Source organism: Corythoichthys intestinalis, chromosome 10 (genome assembly GCF_030265065.1).
Source record: "Corythoichthys intestinalis isolate RoL2023-P3 chromosome 10, ASM3026506v1, whole genome shotgun sequence".
In the NCBI taxonomy this organism is placed as follows: domain Eukaryota; kingdom Metazoa; phylum Chordata; class Actinopteri; order Syngnathiformes; family Syngnathidae; genus Corythoichthys; species Corythoichthys intestinalis.
In genome coordinates this window covers 54,749,339-54,773,411 of record NC_080404.1, presented here as the reverse complement: position 1 = coordinate 54,773,411, position 24,073 = coordinate 54,749,339, and the positions used below count along the sequence as shown (strand labels likewise).

Here is a 24,073-nt window from a genome sequence, read left to right as displayed (position 1 = left end):
TTCAAACATAAAGATATGAAATTTAATTTTTTTTGTCAAGAATCAACAACAAGTGGGACACAATCGTGAAGTGGAACAACATTTATTGGATAATTTAAACTTTTTTAACAAATAAAAAACTGAAAAGTGTGGCGTGCAATATTATTCGGCTTCTTTACTTTCAGTGCAGCAAACTCACTCCAGAAGTTCAGTGAGGATCTCTGAATGATCCAATGTTGTCCTAAATGACCGATGATGATGATAAATAGAATCCACCTGTGTGTAATCAAGTCTCCGTATAAATGCACCTGCTCTGTGATAGTCTCTGGGTTCTGTTTAAAGTGCAGAGAGCATTATGAAAACGGAGGAACACACCAGGCAGGTCTGAGATACTGTTGTGGAGAAGTTTAAAGCCGGATTTGGATACAAAAAGACTTCCCAAGCTTTAAACATCTCAAGGAGCACTGTGCAAGCCATCATATTGAAATGGAAGGAGCATCAGACCACTGCAAATCTACCAAGACCCGGCCGTCCTTCCAAACTTTCTTCTCAAACAAGGAGAAAACTGATCAGAGATGCAGCCAAGAGGCCCATGATCACTCTGGATGAACTGCAGAGATCTACAGCTGAGGTGGGAGAGTCTGTCCATAGGACAACAATGCACAAATCTGGCCTTTATGGAAGAGTGGCAAGAAGAAAGCCATTTCTCAAAGATATCCATAAAAAGTCTCGTTTAAAGTTTGCCACAAGCCACCTGGGAGACACACCAAACATGTGGAAGAAGGTGCTCTGGTCAGATGAAACCAAAATTGAACTTTTTGGCCACAATGCAAAACGATATGTTTGGCGTAAAAGCAACACAGCTCATCAGCCTGAACACACCATCCACACTGTCAAACATGGTGGTGGCAGCATCATGGTTTGGGCCTGCTTTTCTTCAGCAGGGACAGGGAAGATGGTTAAAATTGACGGGAAGATGGATGCAGCCAAATACAGGAACATTCTGGAAGAAAACCTCTTGGTATCTGCACAAGACCTGAGACTGGGATGGAGATTTATCTTCCAACAGGACAATGATCCAAAACATAAAGCCAAATCTACAATGGAACGGTTAAAAAATAAACGTATCCGGGTGTTAGAATGGCCAAGTCAAAGTCCAGACCTGAATCCAATCGAGAATCTGTGGAAAAAGCTGAAGACTGCTGTTCACAAACACTCTCCATCCAACCTCTCGATGTGCAAAACTGATAGAAACATACCCCAAGCGACTTGCAGCTGTAATTGGAGCAAAAGGTGGCGCTACAAAGTATTAACGCAAGGGGGCCGAATAATATTGCACGCCCTAATTTTCAGTTTTTTATTTGTTCAAAAAGTTTAAATTATCCAATAAATTTTGTTCCACTTCACGATTGTGTCCCACTTGTTGTTGATTCTTGACAAAAAATTAAAATTTTATATCTTTATGTTTGAAGCCTGAAATGTGGCGAAAGGTTGCAAGGTTCAAGGGGGCCGAATACTTTTGCAAGGCACTGTATATACATAGATATAGATAGATAGATATAATTGTAAAGTATTAAAGTATTGTTCAGATTGTTCACTTAGACTTCCATCCATTCCCCGTGTAAAACAGCTGAACAGGACAGGTTTAAAACAAACAAACAAACAACAAAGTAGCATTACTTTAAAACAAGATTACTCAATCACAACTCAGCGTAGTCAATCAAAAAAAAAAAAAAAGTATTTGTTGAAAAGAATACTCAAGTACTGTACTCCAAATCAATGTCATCAAGAGAGAAGCCAGAAGATGTACTTAAGTAAGAGTAGTGTTACTTCCAATTATTACTCACATTAAAGTAGTATGCACACAAGTCAAAAAGTACTGAGTGAAAAAAAATACTCAAATACCAAGCAATCATTTATTTTGGAAATAATGTCATCAATAGAGGAGCCCAAAATGGTACTCGAGTAAGAGTAGCGTCAAAGTCATCAATCCAAATTATTTGTTGAAAAGAATACCACTTACTAGTACTTAGTTACTTGTGTCTTATATATTTTTGAAACTGTATTGAGATGCCAAACATACAACATGTAAGCGTAGCATTACTTTCAAATAAAGTCACTCGAAGTCCTTATAAAATAAAATAAAAATGTAGTACAAGTATTAAAGTAGTACAAGTAAATAAACGTTAACAAGAAAGTAACCCAAAGTACTGTACTGAAGTAAGAGTAGCATTACTTCCTAATGTTATCTCCCATTAAACTAGGAGTAACATTCACATAACTTAAAAAGCATTGGGAGAAAAGAATACCCAAATATTGAGTAACTGCTTATTTATTTTGACTTGTCTTGTTCCAGTCACGTCTTATCAAATGATCTGACCAATAAACAAGAGTCAAAATCATGCGGAAAAAGATTTATTTAGATTACATTAAATCGTAGAAAATCAAGCCATGTCAACATGACGGCTAACGGATGGCAGTCGTAACACAAGGTGGAATGGGGATGATCTTGAGAGGACTTTCATGTTCTGTTTCAAAGTAAGGATATATTTTGGTGTTACATGGCCAATCGGGAAGCTTCTTAGTGTTCCATAATTCCACGTTCGTAAGCGGCACAGAGAAGGACATTGACCTTACATTCATGTCCACTTCAACGCGAATCCACTGCACTTTGACAGGCGGATTCCATTGTCCAAAATGGACATTGGGCTTTTTGTATTTACCATCACAAAATTCAATGGTCCAACCGGTCATTTTCTCTGGAAAACAAGGGTCCCCAAACACGACCCCCACTGCCCAAGAATTATTGTCTCCCACCTCAACGTCCCACACATGTCTTCCCGAGGCCAAAGCAGCACCCAGCACAGACCGCCACGTCTGGAACCTCTCTGGATTCTTTGGACGCTGTTGCTGTACGTCTTCCCAAATAACACTGCACAGATCTTCGGACAGACTGAGTTCTGGACCGGCCGTGTTGCGGTCCAGAATGACGGAACGATAGGCCATCGTCTCCTTCATTCGCTCCCACACCTTGAATTTGAGGTTGCCCACGTGTTTGGCTTCGTCCAGCAGACCACCTGGCAGCAGCTGTGGCTTTTCAGGCAGCTCCTGGATTCTGCTCATCGCAGTCTTGAACTTCTTCATGAAAGAAACATTGCCAGATGCCAGCTGCTCCTCAGTGCTTCTGATGAGATTCGAGAGAGCGGCCATTTGTCTGTCGAGAGCCGCAATCTTCTTTTTCATCGTCCGACTCTTGTCCTTCTCTTCCTTCCTGACCGCAACCAACCTGGCCTTCTCCTTGACGTTAAGAAAGCGACGGAGCTCCTCAAAATCCTTCTTAATCTTGCATTCTACATTCTCCCTCTGGAATTTGATGTACTCTGCCTGTTCGTTGCAGTTCTCTCGACAGTCGTTGTAATCTTTGAGTCTTTCCTTGGCCCTCTGCAGGCCTTTCTGGAGTTCCTCATGATGACCTTTCACAACTTCTTCGAAGGGCCAGATCTTGTGGCCAACGTGGATTTCTGCATTTGTGCAGATATGGCACACAAGCTCCCGGTGGTCCAAACAAAAGAGTTTGAGTTCCTCTTTGTGCAAGCTGCACATGTCTGCTGACTTGACTAAAAGGTTCTCACAAATATTCCGCAGTGCCAAGTTGGCAGGCGGATCCCTCAAACTAAACCCTTTCCGACAGACTGGACACGATCGTTGTCCTTTGTCCTTCCACTGCTGCAGACAGGCACGGCAGAGGCTGTGACTGCACGGAAGAATGACCGGATCTTTGAAGATGTCCAGACAGGTGGGACATTGAAGATGGTCCTCCAGACGTTCAGCCATTGTTTTAGAGAAGACGGCGATAGGCTCAGCGCACAAGTTCGGAATGTTGAGCTGCAGTTGTTCTGCAAAACAAAAAGCATTCTTACATAAAATAAAAAAGGATTCTTTCATGTCCTCCCTCTAGGTCCAAAAGTGCCTTCCTGCTTACTGAAGCTGGGCTCCAATTTGTAAACAGTGACTTATATGACTTTGAAGTGAAATATTACAGAAGCGTTACCCTGTGGTGACTAGCTGGCGTCACACTAAAGTAGAGATCGCAAATGTGGTTTCGTCTGACATTGAAGGGATGCTTTTGTTTTCAGAATGTCCAAAAGTCAACTCTGCTTTGCGATTTGCTATTCTTGGGGATTTTGGACACTTGGACTTGTGATCAAACCTTTATGATTTGCGGATTTTATGAGAAGTGAGATAAATACTGGAAGACAGAATGATTGGTGATCAAAACCTTTATGTATTTATCCATTTATGGGTAAGGAGAAATTTTTACTTTGCAAGAGTAGCATGACTTCAAGTCAATTGAATAATTCACTCGTGGCTGCTTGAAAACTCAGATTTTTTTCCCCCCGGCATTACCTCGTCTATATGAGCTATTACTATTATTCAACAGGCTAATTCATGACCAATAATCTGCAAATCATCGATTTTCCGCTCCAGGTTTCGTCGCTCGCCTTACAGGAAACATCACTACTCTTGAGTATGAGTCAAACTAGTCAAAAAAATCAGTTGCAGTGGACTGTACGTTTCGAGGAAAATTGACTTTACGCTTTCTGCCATTAGTCGCCAAGGAGCTCAAACGAAGTGAATAGTTGCCAAAACTTACTGCATTGACAGTTACGATTGAGTGGTGCTGCTAGTTCCACGATAAGCAGTCCTTAGCTTAGCGAGCTACTACACACAATAGCAGCATTTTAGCTCAATTATGACCACTTGGTCAGCAACTCTAGTAGCATGTAGAAAGCCTTTCACTCACCGTTTAGGCTAATACTCCGCTCGCCGAAGGTCCTGTTGGTGACTTCAACTTATAATGACTCAAGTAGCCGAAAATCAATTAAAGTACTGTACAAGTCAAAAAGTATTTGGTGAAACTGGTCTGACCACTTTAGAAGGGTGTGCCGATTAATGAAGGGACTTTATGGCAAAGTTTGTGGTGAGGCTCGCTTCATTTAGACATAAAAAATTCCAGGACGGTAGCTTATAAAGGTTGGATACAGAATTTGGCAAAAACCTACTGTTCTCCCAAAGTTTGCAAAAAACTCGCCCATTCATTTCTAATGGGATGCCATTGACAGCCAAGTACATCCAAATTTCCCTTTCATTTTCAATAGCAGGAAAACAGGTTCTTGTGATTTTTGAGCCCTGACCATGACAGCCAACTGGCACCCAAGTAAGTAATTGCCATTGACAGCCATGCACGTCCATGCCATTGATGGCCAAGCACGTCCAAATTTCCGTTCGTTTTCAATGGCAGAAAAATCTGTGTGGTTGTGATTTTTGACCAAAAACTTACCAATACAGCCCATTGACATTCAACCGGCGTCCAAGTAAGTCGATGCCATTGTTAGCCTTGTATGTCCAAATTTTCCGCTCATTTTCAATGGCAGAAAAAGCCGTGTGGTTGTGATTTTTGACCAAAAACAGGAAGTTGACATGATAGATCTTCGTAATTTCTCCAAAAATCGCAGTTTCTAGTGTTTATACATTATTAGATGGGTATTTGAAAGGCAAAGGCCCATATAGTAAAATTAAAAACATTTTTTTTTTTGGAATAGTGTGTCTTTGGCAAGCCGCACAGCCCAAAGTGTTGACCGATTGTCACCGTTCGAATATCAAAATAACCGGAATTTTTTCGTGACGCAGGGCATTTTTGAAAGATGCCCCAAAATTTTCCATTTGCCCGTAATCATGGGTTTTTCTGAAAAAAAAAAAAAACAAAAAAAAAGAATTAATTTTTTTCAAAAAGCTACTCGTCCCACTTTTTTGGGGGGACAAAATCACATCATTTACACATCAAAAATTTCAGGACGGTAAGGGGCATAGAAGTTTTATAAAAATATACAGCCCGTCCAAAATTTTCCTAAAACTTGCCCATTCATTTCTAATGGGTTGCCATTGACACCCATGTACATGCAAATTTTCCAATCATTTTCAATGGCAGGAAAAAGTAGGTCGTTGTGATTTTGGACTGCTTACCATTACAGCCCATTGACATTCAACTGGGGCCCATGTAAGTCGATGCCCTTGACAGCCATGCAACAGGACAAATGTGCCCAAATCAACAGGAAATAACCCGATATCACCAGAAGGTGTCCCCAAAATGTCCCCACAACAGGAAGAGAACGCGTTGCTCTGTAATTCACCGCCAAGCCACTAGAGGGGCTTTGCATTGTCTTTGTGCGGTTTTGGGGGACTCTTTTCGAATTCCTTGGGTTTTCTTCCAGTTAGACAACAATGGCAACGGAGATGGAATGCTTAAATGTGGATCTTCAGCTCATCAACATTGAACAACAAATGTTGATCATAAAAATGTTGAGGCGCAGGCGAAGCAGAAGGCTGTTGCGGAAGTAGTCTGTCTGACTGTTGATGCCGCACAGAGACTGGCTGTTACTACACGAATTCTAGCATCGGGTGGAAGCCTACAAGATGTGGCGGCTAGCTACAAACTTGCGTGGAGGAATGTGTCCAGCGTTTTATCCTATTTCGTTGCCGTATCCTACAACCAGCCAGTGGGAAGGCATAGCAGATTTCTGGCGGCTATGGAACATCGTTGGAAGCCTTGATGGTAAACAAGTTATCATAAAAACACAGAGGCACTCTCAATCAATGATGATCTTTAAATGTCTTGACGAAACATTGTACAGGTGGTCGTACTTGCGGACCTCTTCGATGATCCCCTCGTCGGCTTGGTCCATTTCTTGAGTGCAGCGGAAAAACGTTTGTAAATGGCGGCAATTTTGTGCTGAACCGGAAAGAACAGTCTTAGCTGACTTTTCACAGTCCGTTTGCGTCACATCACCACGCGTTGACGTGACGCGTAGTCAGGATTTGGTAAAGGAGCACATCAGAGTACTGTGGAGGGTCGTAAATCGGGTCTGCCTTGACGACGTAGGTGTGCCGCAGAAGCATAACTCAGCCTTAAGTCAAAAAGTATTGTGTGAAAAGAATACTCATGTCATGAGCAACAGCTTACAATGTCGGATTATTTTTTTCAACCACAACGTCATCTCTCTGAACTGTTATTTTCGAATGCTACTGGATAAGCTAATACATGACCGTATTTGATAAATCATCTAATTCCTGTTGGAAAAATGAAACATCAGCCATCCAATGAACAAGAGTGCCCTCTAGTGGCACGGATGAACATACCTTCAAGAATGAAAGGGGAACGAGCATACAGTTGTGAAAAAACTAGGACACCCAATGGAAGCCTTTGTGTTTTCTAACATATTTGGTCATATGAATATTTAATATCAATTTCAACAATCTTGAGAGATTCAAGTAATAGAACTACAGATTTAAAACTGAGAAAAAGTTTTTTTTTGTGCGTGTTTTTTTTAAAACTTTCTGCAAAATGTCATTTTAAATAAAAGTCCATTTCTGTTGAGAAATAAATTAGGACACCCCAACATTCAATCCCACTTAAAATGGCTAAAATCAGACACAGCTGTATCTCATCAGGTGCATGTGACTCGAACATCATTACCCAGTGTTGTGATGGACACTTGCCTTATTTAAACCTCGCATTTACTTCGGTGTGCCCCTGACTGTTGAAGTGAGAGAAAACACCATGGTAAGTCCTTCAGAAAGAAGATTGTAGACACTTATGATTCTCGTAAGGGATTTCAAAAGATCTCAAAAGAATATAAAATCAGCCATTCCACTGTCCGGAAAATAGTCTACAAGAGGAGGAGCTTCAAAACAACTGCCAACATGCCCAGGTGTGGCCATCCAAGCAAGTTCACCCTGAGAGCAGATTGCAAGATGCTAAAAGAAGTCTCCAAAAAGCCTAAAATGTCATCGCGGGACCTACAGCAGGCTCTTGCTACTGTTGATGTGAAAGTGCATGCCTCTACAATCAGAAAGAGACTTCACAAGTTCACTCATCATGGGAGGAAATCTTTGCTCTCCAAGAAGAACATGAAGGCCAGACTGAAGTTTGCCAGAGTGAATGTAGACAGAGACCAGGACTTCTGGAATAATGTTCTTTGCACAGATAAATCTAAAAATGAATTACCGTAATTTTCCCACTATAAGCCGCCACCCACCAAATTTGACACGAATACGGCGTTTGTTCATTGATAAGCCACACTGGACTATAAGCTGCAGCAGTCTTCACTGTATTATGGGATATTTACACCAAAATATATTTGCCGGTAACACTTTGACAGTGGCATAACACGACTGGCATAAGACTAATTGAACCACCATGAAGCTTTGAATCAATTGGCTTCAAAGCTTCATTGCTCCAAGAAGCTTCATATGGCAATCACTGCTCCCTTGTGGAACTGGTCAACCTCTGCTGCCACCTGCTGTCAACACTGTTGTCGTCCAACATGCCTTCTAGCATGCATTGCAGCGCTACAGATGTAAATACCAATCAAAATTCATGTTCTGTGCTAATTATTTCTTCAGTTTCTGTTCTAGTTGTTTAATTAATTGCTAGTTATGTTATTGGGTAACACTTTCTTTCACAGTGGCACCATAAGACCGTCACTAGACAACTATAATTATGACATAAGACTATCATGAGCATTAATGAATGCTAATAAAGATGCCATTTTGTGTTATCCGAAAAATTATCTCACTTTTAAATGTAACATGTTAACATAGTAACATATTATGTTTGTAACGTTAAATACAATTAGAAAACGAATTAATTAAAAAAAAAAATATATATATAATATATATATATATATATATATATATATTAAAAAAAGGCATGTCCGATATTTTTTTTGCCGATTCCGATACTTTGAAAATGACGTGATCGGACCCGTTCGATCGGTACGACAAATTATCTCACTTTTAAATTAATGTAAAAGATCCAAGATGTACATGAATGGAGTTAGTGACGGAATTTGCCGGATGACACTTAATGACATTTGTCATATGAATTCAGTATTTCCCATGACAGTGTCATGTCATAATTATCAAATAAAATGTTACCTGTTAACTCAAATAAATCAACAAAAAGCCACACTGGAAAAAAGCCGCAGGATTCAAAATGAAGAAAAAAAGTAGCAGCTTATAGTCCAAAAATTATGTTGTTTGGACACCAGAATAGAGGACCTGTTTGGCGTAAACCCAATACAGCATTCCAGGAAAAGAACCTCATACCAACTGTGAAGCATGGAGGTCGAAGTGGGGATGCTTTGCTTCAGCAGGAGCTGGCCAGCACACCATCATAGAATCCACTATGAATTCTATCGTGTATCAGAGGGTGCTTGAGGTGTTATTATAATATTATATATTTGCCCCACTGTACTTGATAGCCAGCCACTCATATGAAAGGGGTCCGCCCTCGGTGAAGCGATGTTTGAGGCACCATTACCCGGAAGTGTGTCGCAACTCTCTTTCTACATGGCTCTAGTTGGGCTAATGTCGCTGAATAAACTGCTACTTACTTTACATAGCACTTTGTCTTTGTTAAAATCTACCATATTGAAAGCATCTTGTGTTTTAGAATCGGTTTTACAAATCAGGAAAAGGACATCCTTCATATTTTGGCTCATCTACATCAAATCATTATCAATACAATGATTTATGAGCTGCCAACACTTGGTTGCAGCCCATGGCTACATAGTAAGTAGCCTTATGACTTAATTAACGTCATGGCGAATTGGAATAAAATTATGCTTCTCCTGAGTCTAGATTTTAGAATCTGCTTCATAAATAAAGAAATCCTTTATCTTTTGGCTCATCTATGTCACATTTTAGGGCTGTCCAGGGGTTAATTTGTGCCGGATCCTGCCGGAACAAGATCCAGCACCTCTTGATTTTGGTCTCCCTTTGTTCCGGGACTTATTTGGGAGATCCGGCACCTCTCGTGTGAAGAAAATAATAATGTAAAAACGTTTTTAAAAAATGTACCGTAATTTCCCGAATATAAGGCGCACCTGTGTATAACGAGCACCCCAAATTTACTTTTAAAATCTAGGGAAAACGATTGTACCCGTGCATAACACGCACCCTAATTTTAGCACCAATAAATAGAAGAATACAAGAAAACAGAGCTCGTGTACAGATACAGAAATGTCATTTTACTGACTGGTAAAACACAGCACAAGCATAGCACATTTGTAGTTCAAAATGGTGACGTCACGTACCGTAAAGGTCGGCAACGGATCGCCGCAAACGTTTCTTCAACACAACATGGCCGTGTCAATTAAAAAAAAAAAAAAAAATCGGTCTTTAGAAATACTGGACTGTCTCAGGAAATTAGAATATTGTGTATTCTAATTTTATGAGACAGTCCTGTATGTTGGTGCTATCGTCAACTGGATGTACAGTATATACAGTATATCAAATAGTCCCCGGAAAACAAAAAAAAAAAACAAAAAAACAAAAGACTTTATATCCTTTCAATGAGTGCAGTATACAGGACTGTCTCATAAAATTAGAATACACAATATTCTAATTTCCTGAGACAGTCCAGTATATGTATATATATATACATATATATACAGTCCAGTATATTTCTCCCTCCATCCCTATACCCGTGTATAACGCGCACCGTGATTTTACAAGTTGGGGGGGGGGAAGAAAGAGAGGAGTCGTTGATGGCTTTCTCCACTTTCTTGTGGCAAAAATAAAACCATAAGCAAAAAAACAGCGGACTGCCGCCACATTTGACCGCTAACTTTTGCTTCTCGCCCGTCCCCTCCTCGCTTCCTACTACCTCACAGCTCTCCAGTCCCAGCGTCTCTTAAAGGGACCGTGCATAGTTACGGACATTACAGTTTAAAATACTATAATAATATGCATAAATTCTTTTACAGAAGGACTCAGAAACGCAACAACCGGCGATGAGGGCAGCTGCAGCGATCATGCTAACGGAGGAGGCATGATAACAGCAGGAGCCTAGAGCCGCAGCAGCTAGCCAGGTTCAAGGACAGCCAGCCAAGCCGGGGCAGGAGGCTGCTACCGTGGCAGCAGCTGGTCAGGTTCAGCGCCACCCGGAGTGGAGGCCAGCTACAGCGCCAGCAGTCAGCCAGGTGGACCACCAACAGCCAAAGCAACAGGCCAGTACCCTTATGGGAAATTCGGGTTTGGGCTGCACAATTTGTAAGGCGGTGGGAACTTTGGGGCAAGACCTGTTTCACCCAACCAGCAATGAAGTATTTATAAGCCTTCAAGCTCTTAAAGTTTTCAAACTTTCGTGAGAATAGGCTGATTTTGTGTGGACAAGATAGTTCTAAATATCAGGATAGCAGATGTCAGGCAGAGACGGCGAAGCCAGCGGGTCGAAAAACATCGATTTAGGCATCAAATACGGATCTGGCGAATGGATAAACTGAAGCTTTTCCACGTAACGCCTTTTATGCAACGCATCCAATGAGTTAACAGCGTCAGATAACACCGGGGCTTCCATGAATTGCTCTATAACTTGCTCGACTAATTGAAAACAATGAGAATAGGTCTAAAAAATAGGTACAATATGGCGGCCGGAAACAGCGACACGCCCATTTTGTGACGTAGGTCAGTAGGGTCTATAGCTAATATACAGCATGTGTTGCCTTCATTATAAAAGGCTTTTAATTTTTGTGGCTCCTTTTTCAGCTCCAATATGGCTCTTTTAACATTTTGGGTTGCCGACCCCGGCACTAAAATAAATGAAACGTCAGCCGTCCAAAGAGCAAGAGTGGGCCGGATGAAGATATTTTCGAGAATGAAACGAAAACTATAGTAACTCGGGGTTTTCCGTGGTCTGTTTTAGCCAAATAAAAACTGGGCGTGAGTTTGCTGATTTTTGACGGCGCTTTAGACTCCAAATGATTCTTTGCTGTTCTGCGCATGCAGCGGTTTCAAAGTCAACAGGACAAACTTTCTTTCAAAAAAATATTTACTTACTGTTACCAGTTCTGCCCTTCTTGGTAATTGGCGGTGTTTTCAACTCCTCGCTGTAGTAAGGAGTGGCTCGTTGTTGTCGGTTCGTCCAATTTCTCCCTCAGGAAGGCGGCAGCGGCGTACACAAAAACACCGAGAGGCGTCGGATGGCTTTTTGTGGTTATTTTTATTAACGAAAACAAAACATGTGGGGGACACAGCCACTTGACTTTGCGCTACCCGAGCACTCTCTCACTCCCTCTCTCTCGCTCGCCCACTTTCTTCCTCTCTGCTCACATGACTGCCAGTCAGAATGAAAGTGAAAGCAGCACCACTCTGGATGATGGTTAACCCTTACATAAATATAACTAAAGCACAGACCGGCAAAAGGCAGCAAAAAATGGACAAAATATGATCTCAAGGCACACATTAATGCACTTAGAACAATACTTCCCAATTTTTTTCCCACAAATGAACAGTGCGAATGGCACTCTGGAACTCTTCCACTGAGGATTAAAAAAAGGCTCCAAAGGCTGCCAAAATTCACTCTACTCAATTTACACTGCCTTTTATCTCTCTATAGAGGTAAAACGGTGCCATTACAGATGGAGCGCGACAATGCATGAGTGGGTCGTGCAGCGCATGCATTAACTGCGTTAAATATTTTCACGTGATACATAAAAAAAAATAAAAATAAATAAAAACTACCGTTATTTGGATAAATCTGATAACCCTACCTTAAGCCTAAACTAAAGACTCTGGATGAGTGTAACATACTATGTCTGTAACGTTAAATACGATTAGAAAACTATTTAATTAAAAAAGAAAAAAAATTGAAAAAAGGCATGGCCGATATTTTTTTGCCGATTCCAATACTTTGAAAATGACGTGATCGGACACATCTCTATTCCTAATCATTTATTTTGAAAATTTCATCAGTAGAGCGAGTAAGAGTAGCATTACTTTAAAACAAGATTAGTCAATCCAAAAAACAAACAAAAAAAAAAGTATTTGTTGAAAAGAAAACCCATGTACTCGATCGACTGCGTTTGATTTATTTTTAAAACTGAAATGAGGAGCCAAACATTGTACTCGAGTAAGAGCAGCGTTACTTCCAAATAAAATCTCTCAAGTAAAAATACTTATCCATCCACAAATAGTGGTTCAAGTAATAAAGTACAAGTACTGTAAATCACTGTTATCAAGAGAGAAGCCATAAGATGTACTCAAGTAAGAAAAGTCAGGGCCGGCCCCGCCTATACGCAGATTATGCAGCTGTTTAGGGCCCCTGACCACTAGGGGGCCCCCAATCTGGCAATTGTTTAATTTATATTCTATGTTGTTTACTACAGTTTGCTTTATTTGACTTTTGATACTTGATTACAAGCTTAAAAAATAAAAGTTCTTCCTTAACTTCTTTTAGAAAAAGGTTTGGCGCTATCTACTGTAAGTACTGGCAATCATTTGGGGTGAGAAGTTTGAAGTATGCAGTACAACAAAACCTGCTTAATATACAAAATATGGACGTATGGGTTGGATTGCATGTATGGGTTTCACAGTACACTGTGACGAAATGATGGGCCAAAAATATGGGCCCCTTTGCATTATTTTGCTTAGGGCCCCAAAATGGCTTGGGACGGCCCTGAGAATAGTGTTACTTTCAAGTGTTACTCACATTAATGTAAAAGTAGTATGCACACAAGTAGGCATACAAGGCAAAAAGTATTGGATGAAAAAGAACATCTCAAGTACCGAGCAAGTGTTGATCATCATTTATTTTGAAAATAATGTCATTAGAAGTAGCCCAAAATGGTACTCAAGTAAGAGTAGCGTTACTATTACATAAGATTACCCAAGTACAAGTCAGTCGTCAATCCAAATTATTTATTGAAAAGAATACTCAAGTATTTAGTTATATGTGTCTGATATATTTTTCCAACTGTAACGAGAAGCCAAAAATTGTACTCGAGAAAGCATTAGTGAGCATTACTTTCAAATAAAAACACTCATTGGAGTACAAGTTTTTAAAGTAGTACATCAATTTTAACAAGAGTGGCTCTTGTTGTACTCAAGTAAGATTAGAATTGCTTCCAAATAATATTACTCACATGAAACTAAAAGCTGTCTTCACACAAGTCAAAAAGTATTGGAAAAAAAAAACAACAACTGAGTAACTGCTGAATATTTTTTTTATTTCGAGTAAAGTTATCACATGACCTGGCCAATAAGTGCGAGTCAAATCATGTGGAAAAAGAAAAGGAATGATTTAGATTACATTAAAAGCAACAAAAAAAAAAAAATCAAGCTGTGTCAACATGACTGCAAACTGATGGAAGTCGTAACACCAGGTAGAATGGGGATTATTTTTAGAGGAATTTTACATTTTGTGGAAAAGTAAGGATACATTTTGGTGTTACCGGACAAGTCTGGCCAATTGGAAGACTTCTTAGTTTTCCACAATTCGGTGCATGTCAGAGTTTCAGAGAAGGACAATGACCTCTCATTCATGTCCACTTCAACTCGGATCCTCTGCACTTTGACAGGCGGATTCCATTCTCCATATTTGCCACTGACCTCTCTGTATTTCCCATTGCGATGTCCGATGAACCAACCAGTCATTTTCTCTGGCAAACAAGGGTTCCCCCACGCGACCCCCACGTACCAGACATCGTTGTCTCCCACTTCAACGTCCCATACGTGTCTTCCCGAGTCCAAAGTGCAACCCAGCACATTCTCCCACTTGCGCCTCTCTGGATTCTTTGGACGCTCCTGCTGTACGTCTACCCAACTCAAACTGGTCAGATCTTCAGACAGACTGATTCTTGGATCGGCCGTGTTGGGGTCCAGAATGACGGGACTGTAGGCGAGCGTCTCCTTCATCCGCTCCCACACCTTGAATTTGAGGTTGCCCACGTGTTTGGCTTCGTCCAGCAGACCCCTTGGCAGCAGCTGCGGTGTTTTAGGCAGCTCCTGGATTCTGCTCATCGCAGTCTTGAACTTCTTCATGAAAGAATTATTACCAGATGCCAGCTGGTCCTCAGTGCTTCTGATGACATCCGAGAGAACGGTCATTTGTTGGCCCAGAACCACAATCCTCTCCTTCATGATCTTACTCTTCTTCTGCTCTTCCTCCCTTACCGCAGCCAACCTGGCCTCCTCCTCGACGTCGAGAAAGCACCGGAGCTCCTCAAAATCCTTCTTAATCTTGTGTTCGACCTTCTCCTTCTGGACTTTGATGTACTCTACCTGTTCATTGCAGTTCTCTCGACAGTCGTTGTAATATTTGAGTCTTTCCTTGGCTTTCTGCAGGCCTTCCTGGAGTTCCTTATGATGACCTTTCACAATTTCTTTGAGGGGCCGGAACGTGTGACCAATGTGGATTTCTGAGTCTCTGCAGATATGGCACACAAGCTCCCGGTGGTCCAAACAGAAGAGTTTGAGTTCCTCTTGGTGCAAGCTGCACATGTCCTCTGACTTGACTGAGACTTGTGAAAGGTTCTCACAAATATTCCTGAGTGTCAAGTTAAAAGGTGGATCCATCGAACTAAACTCTGTCCTACAGAGTGGACACGATCGTTCTCCTTTGTCCTTCCACTGCTGCAGACACGCACGGCAGAAGCTGTGACTGCACGGAAGAATGACAGGATGTTTGTAGATGTCCAGACAGGTGGGACATTGAAGATGGTCCCCCAGACAGTCACCCATTGTTTTAGAGTGCACAAGTTTGGAATGTCGAGCTGCAGTTGTTCTGCAAAAAAAAAAAACATTCTTACATACAATTCAAAAGGATTCTTTCATGTCCTCCCTCTATGTCCAAAAGTGCACTTACTGAAGCTGGGCTCGAATCTGTGAAGAGCAACTTATATGACTTTGAAGTGAAATATTACAGAAGCGTTACCCAGTGGTGACTAGCTCTAACCTTATGCTGGTGTCACACTAAAGTAGAGATGGCAAATGTGGTTTCATCTGACATTGAAGGGATGTTTATGTTTTCAGAATGTCCAAAAGTCAACTCTGCTTTGCGATTTGTCATTCTTGGGGATTTTGGACACTTGGACTTGTGATCAAACCTTTATGATTTGCAGGTTTTATGAGATGTGAGATAAATACTGGAAGACAGAATTATTTGTGATCAAAACCTTTTAGGATTTATTCATTTATGGGTAAGGAGAAATTTGTACTTTGTAAGAGTAGTATGACTTCAATTGAATAATTCACTCGTGGCTGCTTGAAAACTCAGATTCCCCCCCGGCATAACCTCATCTATATGAGCTATTACTATTATTCATTAGGCATGACCAATAATCTGCAAATCATCGATTTCCCGCTCCAGAAAAGCGTGGGGGCGTGGTTTCGTAGCTCGCCTTACAGGAAACATCACTACTCTTGAGTATGAGTCAAACTAGTCAAAAAAATCAGTTGCAGTGGACTATACGTTCCGAGGAAAATTGACTTTACGCTTTCTGCCATTAGTCGCCAAGGAGCTCAAACCAAGTGAATAGTTGCCAAAACTGACCGCATTGACAGTTATGATTAAGAGTGGTGCTGCTAGTTCCAAGATAAGCAGTCCTTAGCTTAACGAGCTACTACACACAACAGCAGATTTTAGCTTAACTATGACCACTTGGTTAGCAACTTTAGTAGCATGTAGAAAGCCTTTCACTCACCGTTTAGGCTAATACTCCGCTCGCAGAAGGTCCTGTTGGTGACTTCAACATATAATGACTCAAGTGGCAGAAAATGAATTCAAGTACTCTACAAGTCAAAAGTATTTGGTGAAACTGGTCTGACCACTTTAGAAGGGTATGCCAAGTAATGAAGGGAATTTTTGGCAAAGTTTTTGGTGAGGCTCGCTTCATTTAGACATAAAAAATTCCAGGACGGTAGCTTATAAAAGTTGGATACAGAATTTGGCAAAAACCTACGGTTCTCCCCAAGTTTGCAAAAAAACTCTCCCATTCATTTCTGATGGGATGCCAATGACAGCCAAGTACATCCAAATTTCCCTTTCATTTTCAATAGCAGGAAAACAGGTTCTTGTGATTTTTGAGCCCTTACCATGACAGCCAACTGGCACCCAAGTAAGTCAATGCCATTGACAGCCATGCACGTCCATGCCATTGATGGCCAAGTACGTCCAAATTTTCCGTTCATTTTCAATGGCAGAAAAACCTGTGTGGTTGTGATTTTTGACCAAAAACTTACCAATACAGCCCATTGACATTTAATTGGCGCCCGAGTAAGTCGATGCCATTGACAGCCTTGTACGTCCAAATTTCCCATTCATTTTCAATTGCAGAAAAAGCCGTGTGGTTGTGATTTTTGACCAAAAAAAGGAAGCGACATGATAGATCTGTATTTACCGCAGCAAAGCCCCGTTGTAATTTCTCCAGAAATCGCAGTTTCTAGTGTTTATACATTATTAGATGGGTATTTGAAAGGCAAACGCCCATATAGTAAAATTTTTAAATTATTATTTTTTTGAATAGCGTGTCTTTGGCGAACCGCACAGCCCAAAGTGTTGACCGATTGTCACCGTTCGAATATCAAAATAACCTGTATTTTTGCGTGACGCAGGGCATTTTTTGAAAGACGCCTCAAAATTTTCCATTTGCCCGTAATCGTGGGTTTTTTGGGGAAAAAAAAAAAATATATATATATATATATATATATTTCTTTTTTCTTTTTTCAAAAAGCTACTTGTCCCACTTTTTGTTTTTGACAAAATCACATCATTTACACATCAAAAATTCCAGGACGGTAGGGGGTATAAAGGTTTTATAAAAATATACAGTCCGTCCAAAATTTTCCAAAAACTTGCCCATTCATTTCTATTGGGTTGCCATTGCCCCCATGTACGTGCAAATTATCCAATCATTTTCAATGGCAGGAAAACATAGGTCGTTGTGATTTTGGACTGCTTACCATTACAGCCCATTGACATTCAACTGGGGCCCATGTAAGTCGATGCCATTGACAGCCATGCAACAGGACGTATCCTTGAAATGTTCCCAAATCAACAGGAAATAACCTGATATCACCAGTAGGTGTCCCCGAAATGTCCCCACAACAGGAAGGGAACACGTTGCTCTGTAATTCACCGCCAAGCCACTAGAGGGGCGTTGCATTGTCTTTGTGTGGTTTTGGGGGACTCTTTTTTTAATTCCTTGTGGTTTCTTCCACTTGGACAACAATGGCAACGGAGATGGAACGCTTGAATGTGGATTTTCAGCTCATAAACATTGAACAACAAATGTTGATCATAAAAATGTTGAGGCGCAGGTGAAGCAGAAGGCGGTTGCGGAGGTAGTCTGTCTGACTGTTGATGCCGCACAGAGACTGGCTGTCACATTACGAATTCTAGCATCGGGTGGAAGCCTGCAAGATGTGGCGGCTAGCTACAAACTGGCGACGAGCAATTTGTCCAGCGTTTTATCCTATTTCGTTGCCGTGTCCTACAACCAGCCAGTCGGAAGGCATAGCAGATTTCTGGCTTCTATGGAACTTCGTTGGAAGCCTTGATGGTAAACAAGTTATCATAAAAACACAGAGGCACTCTCAATCAGTGATGATCTTTAAATGTCTTGACGAAACATTGCACAGGTGGTCGTACTTGGGGACCTCTTCGATGATCCCCTCGTCGGCTTGGTCCATTTCTTGAGTGCAGCGCAAAAATGTTTGTAAATGGCGGCAATTTTGTGTTGAACCGGAAGGAGCTGTCTGAGCGGACCAATCACAGTCCGTTTGCGTCACGTCACCACGCGTCGACGTGACGCGTAGTCAGGATTTGGCGGAGGAGCACATCAGGCTACGGTGGAGGGTAGTAAATCGGCTCTGCCTTGACGGCGTAGGTCTGCTGCAGAAGCATAACACGGCCTTAAGTCAAAAAGTATTGTGTGAAAAGAATACTCATGTCATGAGCAACTGCTTAAAATGTCGGATTTTTTTTAACCACAACTTCCTCCTATGAACTGTTATTTTTTTTAATGCTACTGTATCAGCTAATACATGACCATATTTGGTCAGCTGTCCAATGAGCAAGAGTGCCCTCTAGTGGCACGGATGAACATACCTTCAAGAATGAAAGGGAAACGAGCATACAGTCGTGAAAAAACTAGGACACCCAATGGAAGCCTTTGTGTTTTCTAACATATTTGGTCATATGGATATTTAATATCAATTTCAATCTTGAGGGATTCAAGTAATAGAACTAAAGAGTTAAAACCGAGAAAAAGTTTTTTTTTTTTTTTTTTTTACTCTCTGTAAAATGTCATTTTAAATAAAAGTAATTTCTGTTGAGGAATATATTAGGACACCCGCTCTTGAAATGGCTAAAATCATGCACAGGTGTATCACATCAGGTGCACATGATTGCAACATCATTACCCAGTGTTTTGAAGGACGCTTGCCTTATTTAAACTTCACATTTACTTTGGTGTGCCCCTGACTGTTGAAGTGAGAGAAAACACCATGGTGAGGCCTTCAGAAAGAAGATTGTAGACGCTTATGAGTCTGGTAAGGGATTTCAAAAGAATATAAAATCAGCCATTCCACTGTCCGGAAAATCGTCTACAAGTGGAGGAGCTTCAAAACAACTGCCAACATGCCCAGATCTGGCCGCCCAAGCAAGTTCATGCGGAGTCCAGACCGCAAGATGCCAAAAGAAGTCTCCAAAAAGCCTAAAATGTCATCACGGGACCTACAGCAGGCTCTTGCTACTGTTGATGTGAAAGCGCATGCCTCTAAAATCAGAAAGAGACTTCACCTTCATGGGAAGAAACCTTTGCTCTCCAAGAAGAACATGAAGCCCAGACTGAAGTTTGCCAGAGTGAATGTAGACAAAGACCAGGACTTCTGGAATAATGTTCTTTGCACAGATGAATCTAAGAATGAATTACCGTAATTTTCGCACTATCAGACGCGTCTGTCTCTAAGCCGCAACCCACCAAATTTGACACGAAAATAGCATTTGCTCATAAATAAGCTGCACTTGACTATAAACTGCAGCGGTCCTCACCACATTATGGGATATTTACACCAAAATATATTAACCGTTAATAAATTATTTGACAGCGGCATCATACGACTGTCATAAGACCAAACGAACCACCACGAAGCTTTGAACCAATTGGCTGCAAAGCTTCATTGCTTCAAGAAGCTTCATATGGCAATCACTGCTCCCTTGGGGAGACTGTCACCCTCTGCTGCCACCTGCGGTCAACACTGTTGTCTTCCAATGTGCCTTCTAGCATGCATTGCAGCGCTACAAATGTAAATAACAATCAAAATTCATGTTCTTTCAGTGTTTCCCACAGGATTTTAGGAGACTGTGGTGGGAGGGTCTCTGACCATAGGATTTTTTGAAACTGTGGTGGTGGGCTGCATCGGAGTTGGACAGCCACACCATGTCGTGCCACGGTGAAAATTTTTTTTTCTTTTATATATTTGAAATATTTCATTAGCTAGGCTAATGTTATAGCTCTCTGCTACGGTACATGTATGTAAAATGCGTTGCTGATTACAGCTACGTTACCCTATGTAATAATGCGACTTTTTTTCTCGTAGCAATAGTACGACTTACATCTCGTAGTGACTCAGGGTTGGCAACCCAAACTGTTGAAAGAGCCATATTTGACCCCCCCCCCCCCCCCCCCAAAAAAAAAAAAAAAAACTGATACAGTATGTCTGGAGCAGCAAAACATTAAAAGCCTTGTACAAGCCTTATAATTATCAATACTAGCTATATTAGCCTACTATAAAAATGACTAAGTTGGCTAGAAATACATAATTAGCCTTCATGATTAAATGTTTATTTTCCCTGCAGTGGATCCTATAGCGCACCACGTGACTACTCTGTTGTACGATGACACCACAAGTTTAACTTCATTACAATATTAATGAATTGAAAGAATGTTTTGTATCATGTTTGTCCTCCTAGAAATCCTATTAAAACAAAAAATATATTTCCCTCCCCCATCTTTTTCCATTAAAAAAAAAAAAAAAAAGCTCCAAAGCAGCACTAAAGAGCCGCATGCAGCCCGAGAGCCGCGGGTTTCAGACCGCCGTCGTAGCCCTCCTTTTTCCTTTTTATTTGACCCTCATAAGTACTACATTACCACAACAATAACAGTCCTTCTGTCAACTGACCCATTTACAGAACTGGGGGAATTCTAATGGCCGTGTAAAGAGTTTTTCTTGATTCGGTGAGAAGGTGAATAGTTTTTCCCCCGTTGTTCGTGAATTAAATTTCCACACAAACGCACATCGAGGTAACATTAACTTAGCAAGGAGAGGTAAGAGAGTCATTTTTCGAGTGTCCCAGAGCTCGCGAAAATGGGGGGGGGGGGGGGCATTTATCCAACTTTCGTCAGCCGTGATTGTCTGAAGTTGGTGCGTCGGTGTTGTGCCGAAAAATAGCCACTCCACGCGAAATGTCCCCCCGACGGGAGCGCCCACACGTCACTCGTACAAACAGCCTTTTCTTACCAATCGATGGACACGGAAACGACGTTCTTGTACCGTGAATATGTATCATTTTACTCTGCTTGAACTAATAAATACTTTACTGTGACCAGCACTCTGAAAATAAAGCAAGGCTTTATTTTGGGCCCCGCCTCTCCGCGCAAGTTCAATCAAAGTTTGCTTTCCGTCCAAGACGGCCGTCCACCGCTCACTTTTGTAATGCCCCGGATATGGGGAAGAAGGAGAGAAGTCTGTATTTGCTTACCCACTTGATTGTGGTAACAATAATAAAGAAAAACAATAACAAAATAACAGCGGGCTGCTATGACATGCGACCGCTATCTCTCGCTATCTCGCTCGTTCTCCCATTCTTCCTACTCGTTCCCCCTGCGTCTCTTAAATAAATAAATAAATAAAATACTACTCTAAAATGCTGCTCTCGCTCGCGCGGGTAGTAGAGTGGAGTGGGTTACAGATGTGTAATCGGCTGACTGACGCGTCTGATTAGTATCTTTTTTTTTTTTTTTCGGTGTGGGGGGCAACTAGACTGTGGCGGGCCGCCACAGTCTCGTTCATTGGTGGGAAACACTGTCTTTGCTAATTATTTCCAGTTGTTTCGTTCATTGCTAGTTATTTGGTAACACTTTATTTGACTGTGGCGCCATAATACTGTCATTAGACAATCATAATTATGACATGACACTGTCATGAGCATTAATGAAAGCTTATAACAGATGTCATTTAGCGTTATCTGCCAAGTGATCTCACTTTAAATGAATGTAAAAGATCCAAGCTGGACATGAATGGAGTTAGTGACGGAATTTGCTGGATGACACTTAATCAGTCTTACCATTGACAGCGTCATGTCATGATAATGACAGTCTTATGACGTCACTTTCAAATAAAGTGTTACCTGGACTACAAGCTGCAGAACAGTGGACATGTTTGGCGTAAACCCAATACGGCATTCCAGGAAATGAACCTCATACCAACTGTGAAGCATGGAGGTGAAAGTGTCATGGTTTGGGGATGCTTCACAGCAGCAGGACCTGGCCAGCACACCATCATAGAATCCACCATGAATTCTATCATGTATCATAGGGTGCGTGAGGAACATCTGTGAAAATATGAAAGCTGAAGCGAAACTGGACTGTGCAACATGACAATGACAAAACATACCAGTAAATCCACCCGGGGCTGGCTGAAAAAGGAAGAAATGGAGAGTGGCCGAGTCAAAGCCCGGATCTTAATCCCATTGAGATGCTGTGGGGTGACTTGAAACGGGGTGTACATGCAAGAAACAACTCACAGCTGAAAGTATTCTGCGTTGAGGCAAACTTTCTTCAGACCGACGTCAAAGATTGGCAGATGGCTTCAAAAAGCGTCTCACTGAAGTTATTTCAACCAAAGGTGGTAACACTAGCTATTAGGTGGTCGGGAGTCCGAACTTTTTTCCTCAGTTAGAATATGCCTTTTTGTTGATATATTTGATTTAATGAGTAAAACAATGTTGTTTACCTGCAATTAAATCACCTTCCCAGAAATAAAGAAAAAAAACCAAGGTCAGATATGGGAAAATTTCTTGATAAAGATGTAAATATTTAATGGGCTGTCCTACTGTTTCACATGACTGTAAATCTTGATTATTTAAAAGAAAAAAGTTAACGTTTACATTACATTAAATTTTAATGTGGGGGTGGGGGGGTTATTTTTGTTAAGTATTATTTTGCAAATTATTGAAAAATACAATTTTCAAGTTTTTTTCCCCCCTTTTTTTTGTATGCGTTATAGGAATAACTGCGCCATAAGCGCACTGCATTTCAGTGATTTTAGGAGGTTTGACCTCCCCTCACCCCAAAAATAAAAAATTGGGGTCCATGGCGACCCTAATGTCAGGGAGTTCCGGCAAGAGATTCTAGCCACTTTCACCCCTCAATTTACCTCTAATTATACTTGACAGCCAGCCATTCACATGAAAGGGGTCCGCCTTCGTCGAGGCGATGTTTGGAATTACTTAATTAGTCATTTGTGTCTGATATTTTTCCAACTTCAACGAGAAGTCAAAAATTATACTCGAGAAAGCAGTAGTGAGCATTACTTTCAAATAAAAACACTCAAAGTACTTTTAAAAGAAAAAATGACTGTAGTACAAGTATTAAAGTAGTACAAGTAAATCAATGTGAACAAGAGTGGCCAAAAGTTGTACTCAAGTAAGAGTAGAATTCCGAAAAATATTACTCACATGAAACTAAAAGCTGTCTTCATGCAAGTCAAAAAGTATTGGAAGAAAAAAAATACTGAGGAACTGCTGAATTATTTTTTACTTAACCCTTTAAGGTCTGGGCCTATTTTGTCTGATTTTGCATGCCTTTGAAGTTGCCTTTATATATCAAAGAAAGAATTGTTTACGATGACCTGGTTTGGTCCCTTTTTTTGTGACACCTTGAACTTCATGTCCAAACTGTTGTTTCCTTCACTAACCAATTATAAATCATCATTTTGGGCCCAAAAAGACCAAAAATTCCAAAATCGTTTTGTCAAAATTTTTAATATTGATGTCCAATTGACAACCAAACATGCGTAACGAACCGTTTTGAAACTTTGTAATATTTATTCAACATGTTAGGATGAACATTCAACCAAAAAATTTTAGAATAAATAGTCTTATATTTGACAATTCAACATAAACAACAGGTATAGCCATAGGCGTTTTTTGCCTTTATACATGCTCTAGTCAAAACAGGTTATATACAGC

The 24,073-nt window shown here is 40.9% G+C and overlaps 2 protein-coding genes across 3 annotated transcripts in view; both read right to left on the bottom strand.

Moving 5' to 3' along the window:
• Nucleotides 1-1,707: 1,707 nt before the first annotated feature.
• LOC130923479 (E3 ubiquitin-protein ligase TRIM35-like) lies at nt 1,708-12,147 on the bottom strand. Of its 2 annotated transcripts, none has more exons than XM_057849218.1 (2): nt 11,881-12,147; nt 1,708-3,875 (listed from the first exon to the last, which is right to left on the bottom strand). In XM_057849218.1, exon 2 carries the CDS (start codon nt 3,811-3,813, stop codon nt 2,446-2,448), a length of 1,368 nt encoding a protein of 455 aa, XP_057705201.1. In that variant the 5' UTR covers nt 3,814-3,875; nt 11,881-12,147; the 3' UTR covers nt 1,708-2,445. The 2 variants fall into 2 exon arrangements, with proteins under 2 accessions (XP_057705201.1, XP_057705202.1); XM_057849219.1 differs by having other exon boundaries at nt 11,887-12,147.
• Nucleotides 12,148-14,067: 1,920 nt separating this feature from the next.
• The window catches only part of LOC130922679 (uncharacterized), a 36,220-nt gene continuing 26,214 nt past the window's right edge, over nt 14,068-24,073 (bottom strand). Inside the window, exon 5 of the mRNA XM_057847590.1 lies at nt 14,068-15,604. Within this exon, the coding sequence (XP_057703573.1) occupies nt 14,167-15,604 (1,438 nt within the window). The 3' untranslated portion in view covers nt 14,068-14,166. The remainder of the gene's footprint in view (nt 15,605-24,073) is intronic.